General features: G+C 42.3%; 1 protein-coding gene across 1 annotated transcript; it reads right to left on the bottom strand.

Annotated features, from left to right (window-relative positions):
* Positions 1 to 1,876: 1,876 nt before the first annotated feature.
* On the bottom strand, positions 1,877 to 23,564 carry LOC104842157 (24-hydroxycholesterol 7-alpha-hydroxylase). Its single transcript, XM_010584294.1, has 12 exons — positions 23,388 to 23,564; positions 20,278 to 20,413; positions 18,802 to 18,976; positions 16,614 to 16,763; positions 15,678 to 15,771; positions 14,080 to 14,178; positions 12,092 to 12,182; positions 10,894 to 11,027; positions 9,932 to 10,027; positions 6,920 to 7,008; positions 3,202 to 3,289; positions 1,877 to 2,073 (listed from the first exon to the last, which is right to left on the bottom strand). The coding sequence occupies exons 1-12, from the start codon at positions 23,562 to 23,564 to the stop codon at positions 2,002 to 2,004; spliced, it is 1,401 nt and encodes a 466-aa protein (XP_010582596.1). The 3' UTR covers positions 1,877 to 2,001.
* Between the last annotated feature and the right edge of the window lie 1,786 nt (positions 23,565 to 25,350).

The following is a 25,350-nucleotide window of genomic DNA, read 5'->3' as shown; positions in this document are numbered from 1 at the left end:
TGCTCCCGTTGTCGCTGCTGGGTGTCACCCCTGCACATGGCCAGCCCTGGGAGGTGCTGGGCAGGGCATTGCTCAGGGTCCCCACCTGCTTTTGCTCCTCTGCTTTAGAGGGGGAATGTGGTTTTTATCACATACCCTAACATTGCCCACAGGCTGTTCTTGCAGCATGTAGGAGACAGAACGTAGTTCTCACCAGACACAAGATCACACCAAGTCTGAAAAACTCAGCAATATATAGAAACTACACCAGAGTTGTGCTTGTGTTTCGTACAGATCGGAAACCATGTGCAGTGGTGTGTTATTAAATATTCACAGTTTTAGTTGGCTTCAGGTGCCTTTTATTCATTCTAATCAAATTGATGCTACCTTCAGGTTATACTTTCCTTTAGGGACCTTTTTAGTTTAAAGTCAAGTTTGCCATTATGGAATTTTGATTTTTTTGAGTTACCTCTCTTGGGGAAAAAACGAATGAAAACAAAATAACACACACACAAAAAAACCCCAAACCCAAAAGTAATTAAACAGAAAAATAAAAATAAATGCACATTGGGGGAAAAAAAAAAAATCTTTGCAAAACTACAAGATACCTGAACAAATATTGTGGACATTTCCAAATTTTAAAATTAAAATATACACTTTTGGGTAATGACCACATGTGAAAACCAAGGGAATAGTTTTGAGTTATGGAAGAGATTCTGAAACAGCAGATAAGAGTGCAACACTTGCACAGTTAACCAGTATGAGCTAAATTAGAAGTCGGACAAATCATCTTCCAGCCATATAAATCATTAAAGCTTGTTAAATTGTTGTAGCTGTAACTGAGGTAAGCCAACCATTTAATGAATTATACAATGTGTTATTTTCCTATGGATGTTATTCCCATAGTTTTTACTGTTGTTGAAAGTCCATTTATGTTTTTTTACAAATACTTCTAAAATGATGAATAATCTTTACTTAAAAGACTAAAAATACATGCCAGCTATTATCGTATATGAAATCTGACAGCAGTTAAAGTGTTGGTATCTGAACTTATTTGACAGCTTCTTTGAACAGCTTTAACTAGGTATTCTTTCTAGGATTAAATATTTTTAGATTTGTGCAATTTATTCTGTAAGTCAGTCATGTTAAAGGGAAAGCAAAAATGTTCTAGGTATTAGACAACCAGTCTAATGAATAGCAATAGCTTTTCTTCCAATCACTTTTTATTAGAAGCCAAACATCACGATCAAACTTTCATTGCATATTCATACAAAGACCGATTCTGAATCCTGTGGAGCAAATAAAGTTCAGTAGAAATTTTAGGTGCTCCGGTGGAACAAGACCCCAGTGTTTCCCATGCTTACAGTTTTTCCATTACAAATGCATTTTATTTGCAAAATTTGGCACCAACTGTAGGCAGAGCAGGCCAGATCTTTATCTACCTACACAGGCAGTGCTACATAAGTCATGCTAGTTTATCATGGCTGTGGATCTGATCCGGAGGTCTCTGCTCAGCACTGTCCTGTGTTCTGTGCACACCAGCACCAGGGAGCCCTATGGAGTTACCAGTCTGGTTTCTTAGCACGAGGCACCACTTTGGCCTTGGTTTGGAGACCTGCAGGAAGCAGTGACCTGGCCCAAGGGACCTGCTTTTCTGCTGGTTCTAGTACAACTTCCATGCAGGATTTCCAAATGGAGCAGCTTTTTGTCCTGAATGTCTGGTTGGTGAGTTTAGTATATCAGTTATCTGCAAAATCTGTGAATAATTTGACCCACAAATTATCAGTGCAGCAGGAGAGCTTGATTTTTAAACAGTAGGAGGTAGGCAATCGGGTGAGGAGCACAGATACGACTATACTGGTATGGCATACCACAATGCAGAGTATGTACAGCATTTAAAGTTGAAATTAAGAACTGTTAAGGCAGAGAACCTATATGAAGATGTAAGATAGGGAAGCAGCTCAGTGGTCCATCCATCCAGGGGTGGCTGGCAAAGGAAGGTCAGTTAGTGCTGGGCAGCTTTCATTCCCGGCATTTATACTGGACCCGGAATGGTGCCATGGGTTGCTGTGTCCCCACCAAATGTAAAGGGCTCTGCAAAAAGAAGAAAATCCGTAGAAACATTTAAGTTAGTTCAGTTAATGGTATTATCATCCTGCTTTAATACTAAGATATAAACATGTTCTTGGAGCTTTGGTCTTAGAGAACCAAGACGAAACACTGAGAGTATTTCTTGGCTTTGCCGAAGCCATTGAGTAGGGCCTTCATGGTTACTTTTTATTCCACTCACTCTGACAGAGGGTAACACATGAGATCTTAAGAAACTCTAATGGTTTTGAATATCTTCACCTGCATAACTGCCTGTGGGTGCAGACCCAAGTTACAATCAACTCCAGTGAGAGCTGGCATGGCAACACACCATCAGTCAGGAAGAGGCAACCTTCCTCCATATTCTGGGTGGACTCTCTACCACTACTTGAGATCAACATCTCATGTTCTTCAAGGAGAGCAGAGGAACTAAGTTCTCCAAGCTTCCACCTTCCAGGCTAAAGGGCAACCGTACAAAGCCCATGCTGCTCTAAACTTCTCCCTCTGCTCCTTGGCAGTTTAGCTATAGGGCATGCATGTCATGTTTAGGTTATGACAGGTAGACATGCTCATTTAGTGGCAGTCCGTGTTTGTGAGGAACAATGATTTTTGGAAAGTAGAAAGGACACAGTGCAAATGGACAAGGAAATTACTGCTGAGAGTGGAGACTGCGCCACTCTCCCTTAATGGTAAAACCTTTCTCTGCCACAGCTGCTCTGTCAGTCTTACCCTAATCATTTATCTTCCACCACTGAATATGTAGTGGAAGAGCACTGCAAGTGCTGCATCTGATTTAATATCTTTAAAGTATTAATAATCCAGTTCCATATTCATTGTTTTTCTGAGTGGCAGAAAGCAATATAAAATCTCTTGTAACGTTTAGGCAATGATGAGAAAATACTCTTGTAGGCACTTTCTTCTATAGACAGTGCAGCCCCACTAACATTGTCAGAGTTACTCTGGGTTTTCTGAGTTAAAACAAAGATCAAGTTATTCATTACATGTTTTATTAACACTCCTCACGAAATTTTGCTTCATTATACATAACCACAGTTGAGCATGGCTGTTCAGCTGAGCGTGATGAACAAAGGATATAAAGATGTGGAATGCTATATAAATACATGGATCTTTTACCTCCTTTGGTACTGCATCCAAAAGCACAAATTCATATTTGTATAGGAATAGCACAACAAACAACTGGATTTCCATGATAGCAAACCACCTGCAAGAAAAGGGAGGAAAACATTGGCCTTACAATCACACGTGTGTTATCACCAGATAAGAAACAGGGTGTCTTTGACACATTTTACATTCCATGCTTTAGTTCTGCCTGAAGGTTTATCTTCAGTAGGAAAATATGCTGTGGCTTTGTTCAGCTTCATTACTCAGTGAGGAACATGAATGTAGCGGCTGCCCCTTCTTTCCGGTGAAATGTTAGACCAACAGTATCCCTCTGACACCCTATCTTAAAACAGCCCCTTATCATTATGATTTTTTCCACTGTATAAACATTTGTGTTCTTCTAACGCTTGCCGACTTGAAATAACTTCATAGGAGTGAGAAGACAGTCAAATATAGAAAAGGCTATATGACTAATTGTGCTATATAAAGTTATATAATACAGCTGGGAGCCTGATGACATCAGAGTAGCTGTGACAGCAGGAGTTAGTATTTAATGCGTCAGCGTTAGAATGCAGTATGAGACCCAAGGGCATGATTTTTTTTCCTGTAACTCTCAAGAAAGGTCTTTCTTAGTCAGTCCAGAGAAGATCTGCAGGTGAACTCATCTAGGCTGTTACTTTTTTAATGTTGATATGTACAAGAGCTTTCTGCATTCAGGCACCATCATGCACCTATGCCAGGACATGGGATTACTTGCTTGCATGATTTAGACATAAGTCTTAAATACCTAGTTAAAATAGTAATACTACCTTGCTCTTCTATGCAGTTTATTTTCCATTATCTGAGAGATGCTGGAAAACTTGGATAAAACAGCTATTGGAGAATTCACTGGGGAGAAGGCCACATGACTGTACATGGTGTCAGCCTGGATTTGGCCTGGCAGGTGTGAAGAGGAAGCTAATAAGCCCCCCGGGACCCAAGCTAACTCCTGCAGAGCCATCCAGATCTGTGTACTGAGCCACCCCATGCTCCGGAGTGGGAGGATGCTTGTTCGTTTTGGCATAGCTTCAGACCCAAATTATCTCAGTGATTTCACATTGCAATTACCTTGAGATAGGGAGCTTTTGGTGACATTGAGCTTGGGGGAATGCAGTGCAGAGATATTTCAATGGAAATTACCTCAGGTCAGGGAGGACTTACTAGCCCAAACTCCATGCCGTACGAAGGTGGGCTCCTTACGGTCACTGCACTGTTTGCACAGTGCGGCCCTGGAGCCCTGGTGCTTGAGGTCCTGCCTCTGAGCCATCCTCACTGACTTGGCACGGGTATACCATGATGCAGCCAAATGCCAAAATGCCTCTAGGTTGCCCATGAAGTGGAAATGCTGCATTTACAGAGGGCTGTCCTTCAAACACGAGCACAGCCAGATGTGGGCTGACCAGCTTTGACACCTCTGTACCCGCAGTGGGGTTCATCTGCAATCTGTCTGAGCAGCAATGGATATAACTGATAACTGACTGCAGCACTTCCCACCGTTAAATCTCAAAGTGCTTTTCCCAACAGGCTGCCCTTGTTATTATTCTGCTCTGCAAACAGATGCTGAGACACAAGGATGATAAGCAACACACATGTCTGAGGGTGGCCAGAGGGACGGTCCAGGAGTGAAAGGCAGGACTGCAAAGTCCCAGTGCGTCTTTCTCTCCCATGGCACATTGTACTGAGCAGAAACTGTGAGCTTTCTTGCAGATAAATGCCCCTTAGTTCCCACCTGTCTTTCGTATTCATGACTGAGTCCTAGAGCAGTTTTCCTCTAAAAACTCTGAGCCACTGACGCCTACCCGTTTTATTTAGTGACAGGGTGTTTTGACAAAGATGTGCTTTCTGAAATCTTGCCCCCAATGCACTGCTACATATTTGTGTTGTGCTGGAACCCAGGACCCCAGCTGTGGAGTGAGGTCCTGCATAAGTGGAGTCCAAGAATGAAGTCCCGGCCGTTGTGCTGAGGGGTTTACAATGTCAGCATAAGATAGGAGACAACAGGCGAGAGCTACGCAAGATAAGCACAGTCTCACAGGCAATAGTCACCTGGTTAGACACAAGGAGCTTCACTGCCATCAAAATTTTCCTTTAGGTAAAAAAGATGGCACAGACATGGCTTTGTGGGAGCTCTACCCATGTCAGTTTGGTAGAATATTTGACAAGTAAGTTATTTTCAAGCTTTCAGTTTGATTAAATTAGCTTTTGATTTCACAATGAACTTTTGCAGTAGCGAAATTAAATGTTTAATACATTTCATTTATAAATCCCAGTACTGAATCAAATGAAAATGCATCTTAAACATGAAATATCATTGTTTCATTCAGTCATACCAAGGAAATCTGCAACCTGGGATCTAGATACATCCCTTGATTTAATTTCCTTTCTTCCAAGACCACGACATTATTCTTTTAGAATTATTGCTGAAAAATGTGAAGGTGTGTGTTACTATGTAGACTGCAGAAGGGTTTGAAAGGACTTTTTGTCTGTCAGCAAGAAAAAGATTCTCCATCTGTTGTCTATATAGAAAAGTTATCATTTTCTTTCTAACCACAAACTTATTTTAAAGATATTATCAGAGTCCAGAGAAGAGCCTGAACAAAGAAATAGGTCTGTATATATAAATAAGCAGCTTTCAGAAACATTGTTTTGCAGCTTGTCCTGTACCTGCAGATTCCTCTTGTGAATTCTGCTGTCACTCTTGCTGGGAATGAGGCTGTGCTCATATTTAGCTCAGGAATATGGTACAAGCCACAGAGGTACAGCAGTGAGTGAGCTCTGGCAAGCCTAAATGGTGAATGCCGTTTTATTCATTTTGTTTATGCCTTTAGTGCCTTCACAAAGTTTATCTGACACTCATGTCCAGCCTGCTATAGGGTGCAGATTCAAGAATGCAGATTCTCTGCAACACCCTCTAGATTCCTTGCCCCACATGGGAGTCTTGAGTTAAATTGGCTAATTTTAAGGATTCCTGGTTCCTTGCTTCTTAGAGGAGACCAGGTTTTGAAGGCAGAGAATTGAGCATAGAGATGTTTGAACACAGAAACAAGGAGCAGCTGGCTCCCTGGGACTTGTTCCAGGAAGAGGGACAGCAGAGAAAACAGCAGAAGGAATGCAGGAAGCATTAAGCCTGGCATTGCTGGAGGAGTGAAGGGAGACAGGATCTGCAATTGAAGCCATCATGCAGTTGCGTGGGCCTTAATGCAAAGACAAGATTCAAACAGTGAGGAGCCAGTTAAGACACTTAATGATTAGTAAAGATGTCAATGGCATCATAGAGGATGGAAAGAGAGTCTCAGACCAAAAAAATGTTCTTTAGGTTAGTTTAGAACTGGTTTATGGCAACCTAAACACCTATGTCTGTAAACTGGCATGTTTGTAAGTGGAGCAACCCTCCCTTGATGAAAAGATGCCTTTGCAGCAGCAGAGATAGGCTGACTTTCCTCCCTGGGGGATATCCCTTGATACAGTAGTCTCAGATTCTGCTTTTACATTGTGACTTAACCTTAACTTTTCCAGGAGTGAAACTACTTTCAAATCAGTTTAAACAAGGTCCAGATAATACTGAATATTAGGGGACTGACAAAGAGCAAAGCAATGAAAACACTTTATCTCCAAGTGTAAGAGGAGCCCAGTTCAAGAGAGTTGTTCTCTGCAGGGTTGGGAATAAATAAACCCCAGCTGTTTCACTGACCTTCCTGGACACTGATGGTTCCCTCCTCCGAATGCCACAAAGCTGTCCAAGAAAGCATTCTTCTCTAAATTTGCCTCTTTCCAACGATCCTGTGGGAAGAAACTTTTTTTTTCCAAATCAGCCTTACATAAATAAAGCTTAACTTTATTTCTCCAGGCTAAAAATGACCTTGGACAGCTAATCCTCAATACGAAGTTGCACTAATGCCATTTTTTTGCATTCAACCTGTTAGTGTTAGAGTCTGGATTTAAAAGTCAGCACTGACTCAGGGAAAGAAATGAGAGTCCCATTTGAAACATACTTAGGTGCCTCAAAGTGCTGGAGAGGTTTTCAAAATCACCCCTAAAGCATTCTTCCTATACCTTCCCATTTTTCTAAATCCTGCATCTTGAGTTATTGAAATGCCTATAAAAATGCAACTTTATCCTTTTAAATATATGCACATTCAAAGCAAATGTTCAACCAGTACCTACCCTCAGCCATAAAATTGTATCACGGCACACAAATGGCTCATGCATATCTTGCACACAAACCATTTCTAAGATGCTGTGCACAGACAAATATGAGGTATGAGCTGTAACACAAGAGAAGAGCAAGGATCACAGAGCCTCATTCTCAGGTGCAAGCCAGCGTGTGAGAAAATGAACTATTCTCAACAAAAACAGGCTGTCTGTACCCAGAGGGCTCCTTGCTCCATCCTGAGTTGCTTTAAGAGAAAAGGAACAACACAAGGAACAAGGCAACATGGGCAGTTTGGGTGGGTGACACTGACAGAAGTAAATCTCTTGAATGCTGGGTGACAAACTATACCAGCGTCCAGAAACTCAGTGCAACTCTACCAAGGCCCTCAAGTAACACCCTGTCAAGTTTATGATGGCTAACTCCTCTGATGAAGCTGTCTTAGAGAAGAGGTAATCTTGTGTTTGCTTAGTTTGGGTTTTTTTTTTTTTCCAGCTAGGGCTGTTTAGACCTTTCTGAAGAGGAAACCTGTTAGCATCAAAATCCAATAAAAGCAAGAAAAAAATCTCAGCAGTGATGAAGCAAGGCGATACATTTGGAATGGCAGTGTCCAAGGGGCACTCACCTATACCTCGTGGAAAAAGGGTGAGTTTCTAAAAAACAAGCTAGCTTGCTTTTTATGAATAAAGTTACTAAAGAAATAAGCTGCTGCATTAGGGTTTCTGCTTTGGATTTCAAACAGGCAGGAATTGTTATGAGGGGTTTCAAGTTGGTGAAGAGTTTGCTAGAAGGGAAATTTTGTTTAAATTACTCCTTGATGTATTTCTATAAAAAAGACAAACTGTTCTATATCGGATGGTGCTAAAAAGAGCAGTTACAAGCCTGCCCACACAGCCACCTGGAGTGGAATAATAATCAAGAAACTCTAGATGAACTACTGAATTAGCAGAGCTAATATGTACCAGAAATCATCTGGCTGGAAAGACCAATGAACCTGGGTAAATACATGGAGATAAGCTATACAAACAAATGACAGGGTGAGGAGAGTACTTGGAATCATAGAATCATTTAGGTTGGAAAAGACCTTTAAGATCATTGAGTCCAACTGTTAACCTAACACTGTCAAGTCCACCACTAAACCATGTCCCTAAGCACCACATCTACAAGTCTTTTAAACAACTCCAGGGATGGTGACTTCACCACTTCCCTGGGCAGTCTCTTCCAGTGCTTGACAACCCTTTCAGTGAAGAAATTTTTCCTAATATCCAATCTAAACCTCCCTGGTGCAACTTGGGGCCACCTCCTCTTGTCCTGTCACTTGTTACTTGGGAGAAGGGACCGAGCCCCACCTCGCTACAACCTCCTTTCAGGTAGTTGTAGAGAGCGATCAGGTCTCCCTTCAGCCTCCTTTTCTCCAGGCTGAACAACCCCAGTTCCCTCAGCTGCTCCTCATAAGACTTGTGCTCCAGGCCCTTCACCAGCTTCGTTGCCCTTCTCTGCACACACTCCAGCACCTCAATGTCTTTCTTGTAGTGAGGGGCCCAAAACCGAACACAGCAGTCAAGGTGCAGCCCCACCAGTGCCGAGTACAGGGGGACAAATCACTTCCCTGCTCCTGCTGGCCACACTATATCTGATACAAGCCAGGATGCCATTGGCCTTCTTGGCCACGTGGACACACTGCCAGCTCACATTCAGCCGGCTGTCCACCAGCACCCCCAGGTCCTTTTCCACTGGGCAGCTTTCCAGCCACTCTTCCCCAAGCCTGTAGCGTTCCATGGGGTTGTTGTAACCCAGGTGCAGGACCCGGCACTTGGCCTTGTTGAACCTCGTACAATTGGCCTCAGCCCATCGATCCAGCCTGGCCAGATCCCTCTGCAGAACCTTCCTACCCTCCAACAGATCAACACTCCCGCCCAACTTGGTGTCCTCTGCAAACGAGGGTGCATGTGATCCCCTCATCCAGATCATTGATAAAGATATTAAACAGAACCAGCCCCAATACTGAGCCCTGGGGAACACCACTTGTGACTGGATGCCAACCAGATTTCACTCCATTCACCACAACTCTTTGGGCCCAGCCATCCAGCCCGTTTTTTCCCCAGCAAAGAGTACGCCCATCCAAGCCATGAACAGCCAGTTTCTCCAGGAGGATGCTATGGGAGATGGTGTCAAAGGCTTTACTAAAGTCTAGGTAGACAATATCCACAGCCTTTCCCTCATCCATTAAGCAGGTCACCTTGTCACAGAAGGAGATCAGGTTAGTCAAACAAGGCGGGTTCAATCAGTGGGCTCTTTCCACGGTGAGCTTTGAATCAAGATCAAAGTGATGTAAAGTAGTACCATATTATTTGGAACATAAAACTGAACTTCAAAGTCTTGATTATTTCTACAGGCTCCTCCTTTTTGTGCACATCTTCTCTGCATACAAGGCCATCCTCCAGACAATGGGGAATACCCAACTTTAAGCCAATTTGTCCATATGCTTTTGTTGTGAAATAAGTGAAGAGGAGAAAAGACAGCAAAATACCCATGCTAAGAGTGACAACTTACAGGTTTGAACACATCTGGATCAGGAAAATATTTTGGATTCCTGTGCAACCAATACGGTGACAACATCAGCATGTCACCTGCAGGAATGGTGAAATTCTGAAAAGGAGAAAAAACTCTAAGAAAAGAGAAAATCACCGGTTCAACTCACAAAACAGTCCCTCCTTAATACATCTCTTCCATCAGCAGAAGGTCCTAACAGAGGACAAGTGAAGATGGTAAAGCCACAGTGGGCATATCACATGTTTGAAGCTTCTTCTTGCTGTTGCCATTTTTTTCCACAAGAAAGACCTAAACAGTGGAGAACGTGGTAAGACTTTTTTCATTCTAATTTGTTTTTTTCAGGTATTGAAATAATAGAAACACTATTTCTGTCTTTCCTGCTTCTTAATGTACCATGTGAGCTGGTATTTTTTTCTAAATCTTTTGCTAAGCATTTCCTTCAATGCAAAGAAATTCATAGAAAGTCTTATAATGCAGTAGACCTTTATGGGACTTTAGTAATTTCTTAAATAAGCATGAGTGCTGCTTCCTTAAGAGAGTGTTTTTCTCCCAAACATTTATTTGTTAGACTCCTGAATGCTGACACTTCCCTTCTGAATGGCAGTGAAGAGGGCAAACAGAAAAGAAGGAGTATTATCAGTTACTAAATTGTGGTCCCTTCTACTATACTTGTTGTGTCTGATTACTAGTTCATATACCATCAGCCCAGTATCTCCAGCTCAATTCAATTCAATCTAAAAGCAATTCAAAATTGAAGGTAAGACTGTGATTAAGAGAAGCAAAACCACTCTTAAATTAATGATTATGAAATTAATGATGATGAATAAATCTGTTAAACAGAAGATATATGTGAGATTGTGGAATATCTCTACTATTTTAATTTTATCCAGATCTATTGGGAGGCCCCTTTCCAGACAAATTATACAGCATCAGTTTTGGGGGGAAAAAACCCCAAATCTCACCTGAATTCTTATTGGGTTTACTACTTTCTTGGTGATTGCACCTGGAGACCTTAGCCGTATGGCTTCCAAAGTGCACCATTTAATGAAAGGGAGCTTCTTAAGGTCCTCTTCAGAGACTTCTATTTTATCTTTACCTGTCATGGCGTAAGAAAGAAGACTCTGTGTAAAAGTTAGATTTCATACTTGTTTTGATACATGCTGATATGTCTTGCTTTAGAACTTTTGACAGAATAACTCATTACTTCAAGACCTTGTTTACACCCAGAAATTTTCTTTATATTTCAAAGTAAATAAATGGACCAAAATCAGTACACTTTAAGAAAAGCCACTGAAGATAATTTAATGACTCTAAAGTAGGTGTAGATATGGCATTGGCCAGAAGAGGCCAAACAAAGGCCATCTTGGAAGTTAAGAGCCCGTGGACTTTTTCAGTACTTTAGTAGGACATTGCATGGAAATCTCAGGGACGGTAGGCACCAAGACAAGAAGCCATGGCTGAGCTCCTGGGCTATGTTAACACTAAAGTGTTAACTAACTAAGTAAATAAAACAGGGCCAGGAGAAAGGGTTAAGCACTGGTTCATGTTTTTCCTTTTTGGTTAATTATTGGCATGTTCCTTGATGTGGTTTTGACCCATGTCAACTAAGAGTCTTCCATGAAGGTCTAAGCATGGTTCAGGGGACTGTGTATGTGAATGACTGCTCCCAGTAGGTGACTGGTTTTTGAGGGAAAGAGATTAGTCAGGGTGGGTGAATCATGCTGGACAAATTGGCCTCAGATGAGAGAAAAGAGAACAGTTCCTGGCCTGTTTTTCCACAGGATAACTGTAATTCTGGTGAACATCGCACCATGAAAAGCAGCTGAATTGAAAGACCTCATCTCACCTGATCATAGATGCATGAAAAAAGCACAAGACTGGTTAATACAAATATAGGTCTAAATGATAGGTGTGGAATGAAAAGACAAATACATATGGTTCTTTTTCTACCTTCTTTTGCTAACATCAAAGGTGGTTTTGCTTAAAAATATGTCTTGAGCATATGCTGAGTAAAAAACTCAGAGCTGGACTCCATGTTATCAGTAGTACCCTTAGCAGCAATATTCATTATTCCCAGCCATCGACCAAGTGTGCCGTGTGCTGGGCCAACACAGAATAAATCATTTCTAGGTTCCAGAAGGACACAGTTGGATTTATTACCTGCTTTGCCAAAAACAGAAGCCAGGTCTTCCATGATTTTCTTGTAAATGGAAGGATAAGAGAGTATGAAAACAAGGGTCCAAAATGCAGTCTAAACAGAGATGAAAGTAATTTAACTCAGGAATATGGGACAGAATTACATTATCTTTGTAGCAAATCACAAAGGCAGGTGAAAACATTTGCACTTTTTTGTATGTGCCTGTTGTAGTTGGGATGTACAGGGAGCTGTGCTTCCCGGGTAAATCCACATCTAAGGGCTCAGATCCTGGGAGATTATGTCTAGTCATCTGCTGTGTACTTATCTTTAGTGAACATTATATAGGTTTGGCTTTGAGCTTTGAAACACAGAATCCTTTTTTTAATTTCAAATAACTAGGTGTTAAAATGAATTACTAAATCATTGTGTTTGATTAGATTTAGCTGCATGAGTGGAAAAAGTGAAATAGTAAATTCCTACTAATATTAGCAGAAATGAAGCTAAGTAATTTGCAGGGCATTGTCACAGTGAGTCACACTAAAATGGGCAGGACAAGTTTTAATTAACAGAAAAACAAGCACTAGTATATCCCCTTTAGAAATAATTTGCTAACTGATTATGCAATGAAGTTGAAAATCAAGAAATTTAGGAAAGGAGAAAATCCTCTTAAGTAGAATGAAACCAGAAGGACTCGCAGCACTGCCAGGAGTCTCTCTCCTCTTGCTGGGCTAGTGGGAGATGCAGTCAGCACACAGATCTGGTCGCAGGCCATCTGTGCTGGTGAGGTATGAGAACTCTTACTGTTATTTCCCAAATATCCCCACGTGGATGCAGCCCTCCTGCAAAACAAATCTGGTAGCTTAGTTTTCTTCTACAGCACTTGGACAGTGTGGCTTCACCCCATGGGCTAAGGTGGGATAACTGAATTGTTTCAGATAAAAGGGTTTAACATGCTTGTAAAAAATCCCCTTGGAAGGTGCAAGGCCTTTTTTCATCATTCCAGTCACCAGAACAGTGGTTGTGACTATTCTGAGAAACAACGAAGTATCTGTATGTCTATTTACAGCTGAATATTACAGAAGTAAGTAATGATAGTGTTGTGGAAGGAATGTCAGTTATCCTGATAACAGCAGGCTATGCCTCTCACTTATACCAACATGTGAATCCACAGAAACCTCACTGAAATGGCTGAAATTCCTTTAGGGTAAATTGTAGTAATATCCAATCTAGAAAAAACATAGATATATCCACCAGCAGTAAATAAAAATAACTCACTATCATTTTTTTCTAAATCACATCTGCAACGGACGTAACTCTGCTGGAAAGAGCTTAATAGTCATGGTAAATAAAGGATGTTTTTGTTGCTATGGATTTTTCATCTGAGAAATTCCTATAAATGTCTTTGGTCAGCCTAAGCTGTGTTAGATATATAGGGCTTGTTAGCATGCATATATCTGTATCATTAATCCATCAACTCTGTTTCTAACATAGACAAAACTTAAGTGGCAGTAGAATCGAACTATTGCTTTTCTTCCCCTGAAGCAACGCTGGCATTTGTACAGCAGATCCCCCAAAGTGAGAGAGCCAAATTCACTCAAGGATTTACATATAGATGAAGTTACTCTATATTATGCTTTTGATATTCTTTACAATTGGTAACACCAGGCTATTTAAAATAGAGTCTCTACTATAATACAGCCACAGTACTTCAAAATAGAGTTAAATGCTCTTCACAGCTTAAGACTGTAATCTTAATAGCTATGAGACTTATGTTCCCAAAATGTTATGATAGGGGACATCATAATTAAGGAAAAACACAAGAAGAGCTTTTCTTGTCATTGCTTCTGTGACATTGCAGCCTGGGTATATTTGTAGTGATGCATGTGGGCGTGATAATCCCTTCTTTGGAATACATGCAGTGTGTGCGACCTCTGGTTCAAAGTCTTTGCTTCCCAAATACAGGCTTTTGAACAGGATAGAGAGAAGGTGTTTCTCTAGCTGATGTACTTACAGGGACAGTATTTGCTTGGGAAGCCCAGAGCATTAGGAGACCATAATTGGGAGCTAGGTGTTTTCCTTGCAAGTTATCCAGGAGATGTTGCAGTAGTGTCTGTTATAAATAAAAGATAATAATGTGTATTTCCAAAAATATATTAAAATCTAGTTTAGGGTAGGGCTTACTAGAATTCAAGGATATAATGTAAGACTAGTTTATCAAAGAGAAGTGATGTTAGTTATGGGGTTTTTGCAGTCACAAACTAGAGATGACAGCTGTTAAGAGAAAGTGAGACTCACTCCTAGGCAGAGGGCTGGAAGAAGTCACTGCACCACATGAATCCCTACTGACTACTCACACTGCCCTCCATTTTCTTAAAGTTTTTATGGGATTTGGTTCCCTCACTCTCCATTGTTGCTTGTATGTGGAAGAAAGAAAAAAAGAAATCTCTATTCTTTTTTAATTCCTGCTCTACTTCTCTACTTTAAAGAACCTGAAAATGGGACTGAACAAGTTGAATGAATGGAAATGAAGAAAATGTTCTCTCTGTTCCTGCCAAAAAGGTGCTTGTTATGAAGAGATGGTCTGACATATCAGTGAACTCCCTAGTTCCAGGTGTTTTGTTAGTGACCTAACCAATTACTTCAATGGCTTGCTATTCTTTGAAACTATAGCAACTGTGTAATGTTCTAGGATCAGCTTTTGTTTATAGTATTTCCTTAAATACAGGGCAACCATGCATTCAAGGCAAAGCTTCCTGTCTACTTTTCAGAAGGGAAAAGGCTGCCCTTGAATAAAAAATTACTGCTCTTTTTTCCAAATTCCCACCCAATCTAAGACACCAAGTTCGTGCCTCTTACTTCCTGCACCTTCTTACCTCCCACCATCCCCTCTCCAGCCCTCTCTTTCTTGCCGTTATTCTGGTTTATTTTATGAAAGAAATTGTGGTTATGTAAAGCCTTTAAAGTCTAAATAAAACCTGGTTTGTTTAATGATCTGTTCTATAATAATTTGGTAGTCAAAATTTCCAGGCCAGTCTGCCCTTGTGTTTGTCAGCCGTATAGACAGAATTCCTGCCATAGCTAAGGAGAATAACCAGGGGGACAGCTTATCACAGCTTTGACACAATCAATATTTAGGGTACTTGGCTTCCAATCCAGTAATCTGCTATTTTCTACTAGTCTGGCTGCTGGAGGATCTACTCACTCTACACCAGGGTTTAAAAATAGTACATGTAAGGTTTTGAAATTTCACAGCATGGTGCCCTCAGAGAAATAACTGAAGAGGTCTTTCTCTCACCTCTTTCAACTGCTTACTGCAACTGCGATACCAGAGGCTGGCGATGGGTCGTAGCTCTGAACCCTTGGCTTAAAATTCCCCAGAGGAAGATGCCAATTCTCAGAATTGTAGGAAATAAACTAAATTGAGGAGTAGGACTGAAAATAATGGGTCTGTCCTAATGTGGGTGATAGCAATACTGGACAATTAAAGTACAGCTATCAAAGCTAAAATATTTGGCTTATTTCTTCTAGTACTGAAATAATTCCTGCCCTCCATTCCTTCAGTCAGAATATACAACAACATCATCTTATTTCATAGCCTCAGATGTTTACCTTGGATGTAGTCTCTGAAGGGTTGGTCATTTCAGCATCTGACACTACTTTCTCAAATAATTTTAGAAGCCATTTTTTGGATTTAGACCAGTTCCTGTAAAGAAAAGCAACAAACAAGAAGCACTTAACTGAGGCAGCACAAACCAGTATTTCCTTTTCCATGAGAAGCACTCCTTGGTTTCTCTCCAAAAGCCCCTGGGCAGCAGTTGGTTGATGAATAGTCAAGTGTCAGTCTGACTGACAGTAGTGTTGACTGACATGAGGAACAGCACGTCTGGCACCTTCACCTTGGTCAGACTTCATCTTGCAGCCAGGACCTGTGACTGATTTTCACATCTCTTCCACTGCAGGTTTTCATTGTAACTTTGGACAATTGCTTAGGTCAATCTTTTCAAGAATGACCTCCCCGGAGAAAATAAAGGCCACATTTTTAGAGCATCCTTAATTCTTTCTGAAGGCTATTTTCAGGTGCTCAGGGTGCTGAAATAGCACTGACAGACTCCCTTCCTTGGCATTTGGTTGCCTCTACTCAAGGTCAGCTCTGCGACAGTGCAGCCACGTAACCTGGGATCAGTCAGCTGGGAAAACAGCTAAGGTGTTGGAAGGAGCAGGGAGATGCCTTGCTGGTGACCGCCTCAGCTTGGGACTCACATTTAGGCTCAGGCCTTTGCCCTTTGCCCAGTTCTGCTTCTCCCTGACAGGTCCAAGCTGGACCTTGCCCACCTAAGCAAGGTTGTTTCTGCTTTATGCCAGGAAAATGCATGAGGTGAGGTCAGAACTTTTTTGAAGCACCTAGCTGAAAGCCTGCCGGACCCGAGGGTGCACCATTGATAAAGACAGCACATCATCCTCCAGGGGAAATGTCTCTCTGTTGATATCCCACCAAGCAAAACGCCTGTAATGCGTATACCACGTGCATCATCTCTGCTCTGTTACCTCAGGAAGCATTCGGGCATCTGAGAAGCGTATTCGAAGTCCTCATCGTACTTCTGAAAATGTTCTTCAAACTCCTTGATTTCACTCTGACTTGTTGGGCAGATGTCTTTCCCAAACAAAGTGTTCACCGCTGCTGGATACATGACATGCCTGCAAGGACAAGATCCCCATGAGTTACAGGCCATAGGGAAGCCGTTGCAGCAGTTTTAGGTCAGGACGTGGCATGTTGAATTGCCAACACTAGAAGTGCGGGACTGAAGCGTCATGCCGGTATGGAAGGGCTGGCACAAGGCTTATACCTCACTCACACCCTCACTGCAGATTTTAAGCAGAGGCTGGGAAATACACAGACCTCAGGCATGTGGCTGAACTTCATCAGCTAGCGTTTGGTCACTTGAGCAGTGGCAGAAAGGCTCTGGGCGCTGAGGTCCCCTTCTCCCCATTAACCACCCCTCTTATTTCAGGTTAGCCCATGTGGACCTTGCAGGCATTGCACAACCCCTTCTGCAGCCAGACACCCCAAGAAATCCTTCCTCCGGCAGCAGCTTTGCTGGACTGAACAATGCTTTTTTTGTTGTTTTCTTTTTACCTCACTCCTTCCCTATTTGCTCCTCTGTTACCCTTCAAACTCTGCTCTCGTTTCCCAGGCCTCTTCACCTGTACTCTCGGGCTCTGAGAAACCCTTATGCAGTCTTTGCTGGGTTCCAGCCGCTGCTCAACGCGTATTCCAGGCAACGGCTCTTTCACGTTCTTGCTTTTCTACAGATCATAAGGGAGGTGGAGCCACCTGCTGGCTCTGTGGATTTTATTTTGGGGCAGCTAAATAACAGGTATCCAGGGCATTACAGTCCAATTCTTCTATCCTGTGTTGTCTGGCAAAACCCTAAGAACAGATCACACTCAGCACAAATTTACTGTGGATGACTCTTAGGGATTCTGTAGTTTATCAACTAGCCTATGACTTTTTTTTTAATTTTAGACAAATAGCAGCTGATTTGGATTTGATGACCAGTGTCCATGACAGCCATGGCAGTGGGAAGAACATCCTGTTCCCCAAAGCTGCTGCATCAGGGATGCAGTAGGGAGCCATGCATGCTTCATGCATGACTTGTACACCCATGCCACCATGGGCACCCATGCCATTTAGTGGCCCACAGTCTGTGCTGGTGCTAGTAGAGCACAGAAAAACAGGTCCATCCGTGCCCTCAGAAACTTGAGCCCAGGTAAAAGACCACGGATGGATTCGGACAGGGAAATAACAAGAAAACGTGAGCCAATATTAGCATACCAGGCAGTGGTGTAGCACGCTACCGATTTGATGACTGTCCATTTTTTCACAAGAAGCAGATGTGACTTTGATCGCAGAAGACAGGTGGGGGAACACCATGGGATGTGGGGGTTTGCACCCCATTATTGAGACCAGCGGGACTGAGGGCTGGGAGGTTTCAAAGACCCTTTCCCCCACATTTTTCCCCAGTTAATCCAAATTGCAGTAGTTGAAGTGACAGGTGCTCAGTGTTTTAGCTGCAGTAAAATGCTGTATCTTAGATGTATTATGCAGAAAAAAGTCAGCAAAAGACAATCTGGATGTGACGTCTTAGAAATAGGTCCAAACCAAAGGCAATATTCAACCTGTAGTCCTGATGGACAGGCAAGATACAGGTCTTGTCCCAGATGATCAGAAAGAAGGAGTTAAAAGCTCTGTTGTTGTCATGTGAAACTATCAGTAAAGGGATTTTTTTTTTTTTTTTTTTTTTTCTAATGAAGGATGAAATTCTGGCAGCAAAGTCAGTTGCAGAGGTCTTTAAGTTTTGGGCTAGGCTTGGCCCAAAACACACAGGCAAAGTCTTCATCCTGCTGAAGATCAAGCATTTTGTCTGTTCTTAAGTTCTTTATAAATGTGTAAAGGTTTTATGCCATCTTTTGGGAAACAGGGTTTGCTGGAAGATGCTGTGTCTTCTTTTTTCTTCCAAATAGGTAATATAGACGTTTCTCCTAGCTGGGAGAAAGACCTTTAGATGAAACCCTGCCCACTCTGTGAGCCACCTGAAACTGTGAAGCAGCAATGAATATCCTGACAAAGATTTTCTAAGATCTGAGAGTCTGAGTTCCACCTGCTTTACAGTTAACATCTCTGCTCCTATATAGGATACCCATGCATTACAGATGTGCTGCAAAACTCCCTTACCTTACCAGGTCACTGAGGTCACCTGTGCCCTCCATGCCCAGGTGTGCCATGTGCTCATTTAGTTCCTCACACAAAGTGCCCATGAACATGTGCAGATTAGAAGGACCCATTTTTCCCTTCATCATGCTGTAGAGGTTACCATGGTTCTGATAAAATGCTTCTGCAGGGACAGAAACTAAACAGAAAAAGAAACAGAAATGTTTTGGAAAGTAGATGAAGTACATTTTCACTGAAAGATAGAGTGAAAATTTTTACACGTAACTTGTGACTCTAATTTAAATGCCTTAACCCTCATTTTCCTAGACTGAAATTCCCAGAAAGCTTTCTTCTAACCCTGTAAAGATTTTGGTGATCCCTCTGCTTCTACCAGTCTGTGTAACATCTTCCTGTCTCATGAAGCTTCGGTGCCAGAATCAACAATGCAGAGTTTTCCCCCAGCTTCAGTGTGGATGTACAGAGATGTGCATGCACTCCACAAAACTGACTGAAATGAAAAATAAATTAATCCAAGAAAAACAGTTTGATTCTTCATGCTATAGTAGTACATCCTCTCAGTCACATCAGGAGAGGCTGAGAGAGCTGGGACTGTTCAGGCTGAAGAAGAGATGGCTCAGGGGGATCTTACCAGTGTGGATAAATATCTGGTGGCCGGAGTAAAGAAGATGAGGCCAGTCTTTTCTCTGGACAGGAGGCAATGGGCACAAATGGGAATACAAGAGATTCCACAGAGACATAGGAAAGTTTTTATTATGAGGATGGTCAAACACAGGAACAGGTTTCCCAGGGTGGTTGAGGAGTCTCCATCCTTGGAGATACTCAAAACCCAACTGGACACAGCCCTGAGCAACCTGCTGTCGCTGACATTGCTCTGAGCAGGGGCTTGGACTAGGTGATCTCCAGCAATGCCTTCCAGCCACAGGGATTCTGTGATTTAATCTTTCTGCCAACTTGCTTCTCTCTCATCTCACAGTCCAAAATTGCCAAACTACTCAAAGAATTCTTGTCTGTGCGATTCCACGTGGATGTAAGCACATAAGCTGACGGAGCATGCCACTGTGGATGGGATATATACCTCATCCCTTTCTAACAGGGTAACAACTAATTATTGCTACAAGCTGATTTTCAAATTAAGTGATAGGACAACATACTATTGCTCCAAATCTGGTACACATAGGTGGAGTGTCTAGCCGCAGAAAAGGACCTGATCTCAAACTGGAGTTGCCTGATGATAAAAGTAATAACAGTCCCTGGTTCAGAAACCTTTGATCTGTTGAGACTGAATCCAAATCACTTTGCAGGCTTACAGTGCTGGATCTTCACAAAGGAATTTAATTTCACCTTCATTTTGTAGCGTGGTCATGGGTCAAGATAAGCATTTAAAGCATGATCAAAAAGCCCATGGGCTTTGGATTGGGCTTTAATGTTCCTGGGTAACTAGATCTGATTTCCATTAAAAAAGAGCTAGGTCTCATTTACCTGCATTCTTGACAGCTGCTTGTACTGCCTGTTCAAAATTTAAGTCTTTAGATTTAAAAAATACTTCAGTTCCTTCTTCCTCAGTCACAAAAGTAAACCGTTTTCCCAGAGCGAATATTGTGAATATAGGCCCATGCTGGAACAGACAAAGATTTCATATTACTGTTTTGTTAACATGTTTGACGGGAGCCCCAACAGGACTTCAGTGCTGCTGTGAGGTCAGGAGGAGGGAGGACCTGGTCCTTCCTGCTCTCTGTACACCTTGGCTCAGAAGTGCACAAAGGTGAACATGAATCAGACCCAAATTTGTAGACTTACAGACCAGAAGGGAACATCACAGGGGCCTGTCTGACCTCCTGCAGAGTAGAAGAGATTCCTTCTCCGAGATTAACATTTTATACTTGAATTACATTACAGTTCAAACAATACAACCTACCTGGATTTAAAGAACTCAAGTGATGGATTATCTACTGCATCTCTTGGCTGCCATAGCACAGTACCCACATTGCAAAAATCCATAATCCTACCTATTTCAACCTACATCTTTTTGACAAGAAGTTCCCACTCCTGCATCTTTTTACTGTTGTTTTTTTTCTTTCCTTTTCTTTTCTAGTTTAAAGGTTCTGCTCATACCAACAATTTCTTTCTTGTACAGGTGTTTGAAGATTAATATCAAAATAGCTAACAAGCTTTTAGCAGAATAGGTGGAATTTATTGAGACTTGTGTTCAGGGAAGGTTTTTGATGCATAAATCATTATTTCATTTTCCCTTAATCTAATATCCTAGAGCCCTCTCAAAACTTTCATCAGTAAGTATTCACTTCTGAATTCCTACATGTCATGGTTTAACCTTAGCCAGCAACTAAGTACCATGCAGCCACTCGCTCACTCCTCCAACCTGCAGTGGGATGGGAGGAGAATTGGAAAAAAAGAAGTAAAACTCATGGGTCAAGATAAGAACAATTTAATAATAAAAATTAATAAATAAATAAATAAATAAATAAATAATGAAAAGGAAGATTACAAAAAGAGAGAGAAATAAAACCCAGGAAAAGACAAGTGATACACAATGCAGTTGCTCACCACCTGCTGACCGATGTCCAGCTAGTTCCCAAGCAGTGATCCACCCCTCCTGGCCAGCTCCCTGTATTTTATATACTGAGCATGACGTTCTGTGGTATGGAATATTCCTTTGGTTGGTTCAGGTCAGCTGTCCTGGCCACGCTCCCTCCCAGCTTCTTGTGCGTCTGCTCACTTGCAGAGCACGGGAAACTGAAAAATCCTTACCTTAGGATAAGCGCTACTTAGCAACAACTAAAACATCAGTGTGTTATCAATGTTATTCTCATACTAAATCCAAAATACAGCACTGTACCAGCTACTAGGAAGAAAACTAACTCTATCTTAGCTGAAACCAGGACACTACATTATGAAAAAGATCACTGATATTTGTAGAGACTCTAAACGAGCAAACAAGTATGCAACATCTACTGGCTGTCAGATGTAGGTATAAAAAATTGAAATTAGGAAATGAAGCACCTTTAGCATCTTCTTACTCAAGGCAATTTCTGCTCACAAGCAAAAGCCTTAGAAATCAAAAGCCCAGCATTTAGATTTATATGCACACCATAAGTTGTTGTACATATGGAAAGGTTTAAGGCTTTCATAAAGTCTCTAGACACATCAAGGAACTTGATTTTCTTTTTCAGGATACATTGCTGACAAGGGTGAGAAAAGTTTTCTGTTGATCTGTTTGGAATTTTGAAAAGCCTTGAATCCACCTTGCTCACATGGTTTATGCCATTGACTTTAACCATTTCTTTTGTTGTCTGGGTCTGTATTGTAAAGCCTGCTTCATCAAAAGCTCTTTCAAGCCGAGGAAAAGATTCCTCTTGACATCAATTGAATTTTGATTGTGTCCTTCAACTGTAAATTATTAAAGAAAGAATTACGGCTTAAACTCTCTGGGTGATAATAAATAAAATATTGTTTTAATACAGCTGAATTGCTAAGGTTGCTTTTTTATGGATAACAGCATGTCCTCATCATCAGGCTGGATAAAAATCAGTGAATTTGTACTGTGTTTGTTTTTAAATTAGATTTTTTAAATTTTAAATTAACATTACAATGTGCTTAAACCAATTTAAAAATAAAATTAAATTTGGACTAATAGCAACCTGCAATAACACGTAATTATTCAATTAAGGTCACATTCAATTAAAGATTGGAACACTTTATTTTAGATGATTACATGTGAGCAAGATGCCTAAGCTCCCATTATAGACAATAGAGATCGAGTCTATGCAGTCAGGGGAGCCTAAAAACCGATTCATCTGACCAGCTACTGCATACCTCTGTTTTTGAAACTGAGCTGAACTGCCCTTAGACTCCACTGATAAGACTGACTGGTTTCATTTTTAGCTAGTTTTTGCAAGTAGTGGACTGTGCAATCCTTCAGTATTGAACACTTGAAGCTGAATATATTGCATCAGTAGCAGGTGATATCATCACTGAATGAAAACAGGAAAGTGGGGTTTATGCTAGTTTGTATTAGCTGCCTAGAAATTAAACATCTAATCTCAATTAATCATGTCGGCTCTATCTACCAGACAAGACATAAAGAAAGGAAGGCGTGTCCAGGGGGTAAATCCTCACACCCATCTTTCTTTGGTAAGTTTTTCAGGATGGAAAAAGTTGCCTGCCAAGCATGCCTGTGTCTCTCGAATGTTGAGGGACACTAGCTGGTACTCGGAAATCTCACCTAACTTTAGGCATCCAAATAATTAGTCTCCTGGTCCCAGCACCTGGCACAGGGCTTTCCACATTATCTGAAACCAAGATTAACACGTAGCCAGACTGCAAAAGCAAAACAGCAGAGGTGCTGGGTCCAGACAGGATGATCACAGCACAGAGATCATGCCTGGATCAGATCCACAGCTTAGCACCATTACTGGTACAAAGCCAATCCTTCACCAGCTAAATGCTCCTGATGTCACAAAATGCGACAGGAAAGGGGCAAACTTAATGCCGAAGTTTCCCCTCACTTTTCCCCTTGCAGGCAGCCAGCCTGAGCACTCACCCACGAGCAGGCATGCCACCACAGCCATTACCTTGCTTCTAGCTTGCTCTATAAACTCCAGAGGAGCCTTCCCGAACTGAAACGCAGCTCCAAACCAAGGGATCCAGCTCCTGATGCAAGGAGGGGAGCTCGGGTTTCTCAGCTGAAACAAAACAGCCTTGACAATAAGAAGTCCCAGGACTGCTGCCAAGAGGAAAGCAAGAGCCATTTTGCCTCTTCGCTGCCTGCCGCAGCGGCTGCTCCGCCTGACACAGCACCCAGCACGGCTGTGCTGGCCTGGATTACCCAAGTCAATGAATACGGCCTCCTCTATCAGTCCTGCCAGCTGATCACTGCCAAGGAGACAAGCTGTCAAAGCACCAAGCAGTCCGGGGGGCAAGCCCTTGTTTTGGAAAAAGCAGAGCCAACCCTCCTCTGCTCTGTGAGTGCCAACTCCACTGCTTGCAAAACTTAGATGTTGCTGTGACAAATCCTTGAACTTTGCACCAGCTGCTGGAAGGCTACCCAAGCAGCCAGGGATGCAGCCAGGCACACCGTGGCAAAGTAGTGCATCGCTTTCTTCAATTAAAAAAATTATTTTTTGGCAATATCAAGATTATAAAGCAGAGAGGCTGTGATTTGCAGACATACAGCTTTCAGCAAGGCAGATGGCAAGAAAATTCTGCAGGCATCACCTGAAGCAGTAAGCCTTGTGAAAGGTATCTCTCACCTGTCTGAGATCATCTCGTTAAAGGCTAGATGTGTGTCCAGTGTCTGAGGAGCAGAGAAAGGCTTCGGAGGTTGCACTGACAATTCAAAACCTGCTGGTGGCCCCTATAATATCACTGCAATGTCAGAAGACAAGATTTCAGAGAGGTCAGATTGGTTTCTTTGCATGAGTGAAGTGGCACACCAAAAATATGTACAGAATTCATTAAGTATAAAAAAACCTAGGAAGTGCTCTCACAGCCTACCCCTGCACACCCTCAGCAACTCTGAAGACAATGCAAAACCAGAAGGAGTAGTTGATAGACCAGATGGGTGTGCTGCCATTCAAAGGAACCTCGACAGGCTGGAGAAATGGGCAAACAGGGACTTATCATAGAATACCAGGCTGGAAGGGACCTTAAGGATCATCTGGTCCAATCTTCCTTGGCAAAAAAGTGACATCATGAAGTTCAGCAAAGGAAACTGCCAAGTCCTCCCCCTGGGTAGGAAGAACCCCATGTACCAGTACAGACTGGGGGCCACCTGGGGGGAAAGCAGCTTTGCAGATCTGGGGGTCTTGGTGGACACCATGTTGAACACGAGTCAGAAACGTGCCTTTGCACTCACTAGCACCCTGGGCTGCATTAGGAAGAGTGTGACCAGCAGGACAAGGGAGGTGATCCTCCTCATCTGCTCAGTGCTGGAGAGATCCATCCAGAGTGCTGAGTCCGGTTGTAGGCTTCCCAGTGCAACAGAGGCATGGACAGACTGGAGTGAGCCAGTGAAGTGCCAAGAAGTTCATAAATGGGCTGGAGCATCTCTCTTATGAAGAAAGGCTGAGAGACCTGGGACTGTTCAGCTTGGAGAAGAGAAGGTTCAGGAGATCTTAGCTGTGTGTATGAACACCTGAAGGCAAGGTGCAAAGAGGATGGAGCCAGGCTCTTTTCAGTGGTGCCCAGTGAAAGAGCAAGAGGCAGTGGGCACAAACAAATACAGAAAATTCCACTTCAAATTATTTTTTTATCATGATGGTGGTCAGACAGTGGAACAGGTTGCATGGAGAGGCTGGGGAGTCCTGGGAGACATTCAGAACCCAGCTGGACACAGCCCTGAGAGCCTGCTCTAGGTGACCCTGCTTTGAGCAGGGTATTGGACTAGCCAGTCTCCAGGTCCCTTCCAGCCTCAGCTGGGGTTTTTTTGTGATTTTGTCTTCTTTTGCTCTGGCTCTTTGTCCAAATGTCTTCTTCTGCTAAGTGCCCAGGACCTGATCCTCAGGCCCAGATTCCTTGGTTGAACAAGCCCTGCTC

Source organism: Haliaeetus leucocephalus, unplaced genomic scaffold (genome assembly GCF_000737465.1).
Source record: "Haliaeetus leucocephalus isolate CR32 unplaced genomic scaffold, Haliaeetus_leucocephalus-4.0 Scaffold964, whole genome shotgun sequence".
NCBI lineage: Eukaryota > Metazoa > Chordata > Aves > Accipitriformes > Accipitridae > Haliaeetus > Haliaeetus leucocephalus.
The sequence above is the reverse complement of the archived record's forward strand: the minus strand, read 5'-3'. Positions and strand labels throughout refer to the sequence as shown.

Coding starts and splice junctions, on each gene's coding strand:
- LOC104842157 (XM_010584294.1), bottom strand. CDS start 23,564: ATGGCTCTTGCTTTCCTCTTGGCAGCAGTCCTGGGACTTCTTATTGTC. Junction 12,183..14,079: donor CCCAAGCAAATACTGTCCCT/GTAAGTACATCA, acceptor ATCTCTGTTTAG/ACTGCATTTTGGACCCTTGT. Junction 7,009..9,931: donor ATCCAGATGTGTTCAAACCT/GTAAGTTGTCAC, acceptor TTCTTCCCACAG/GATCGTTGGAAAGAGGCAAA.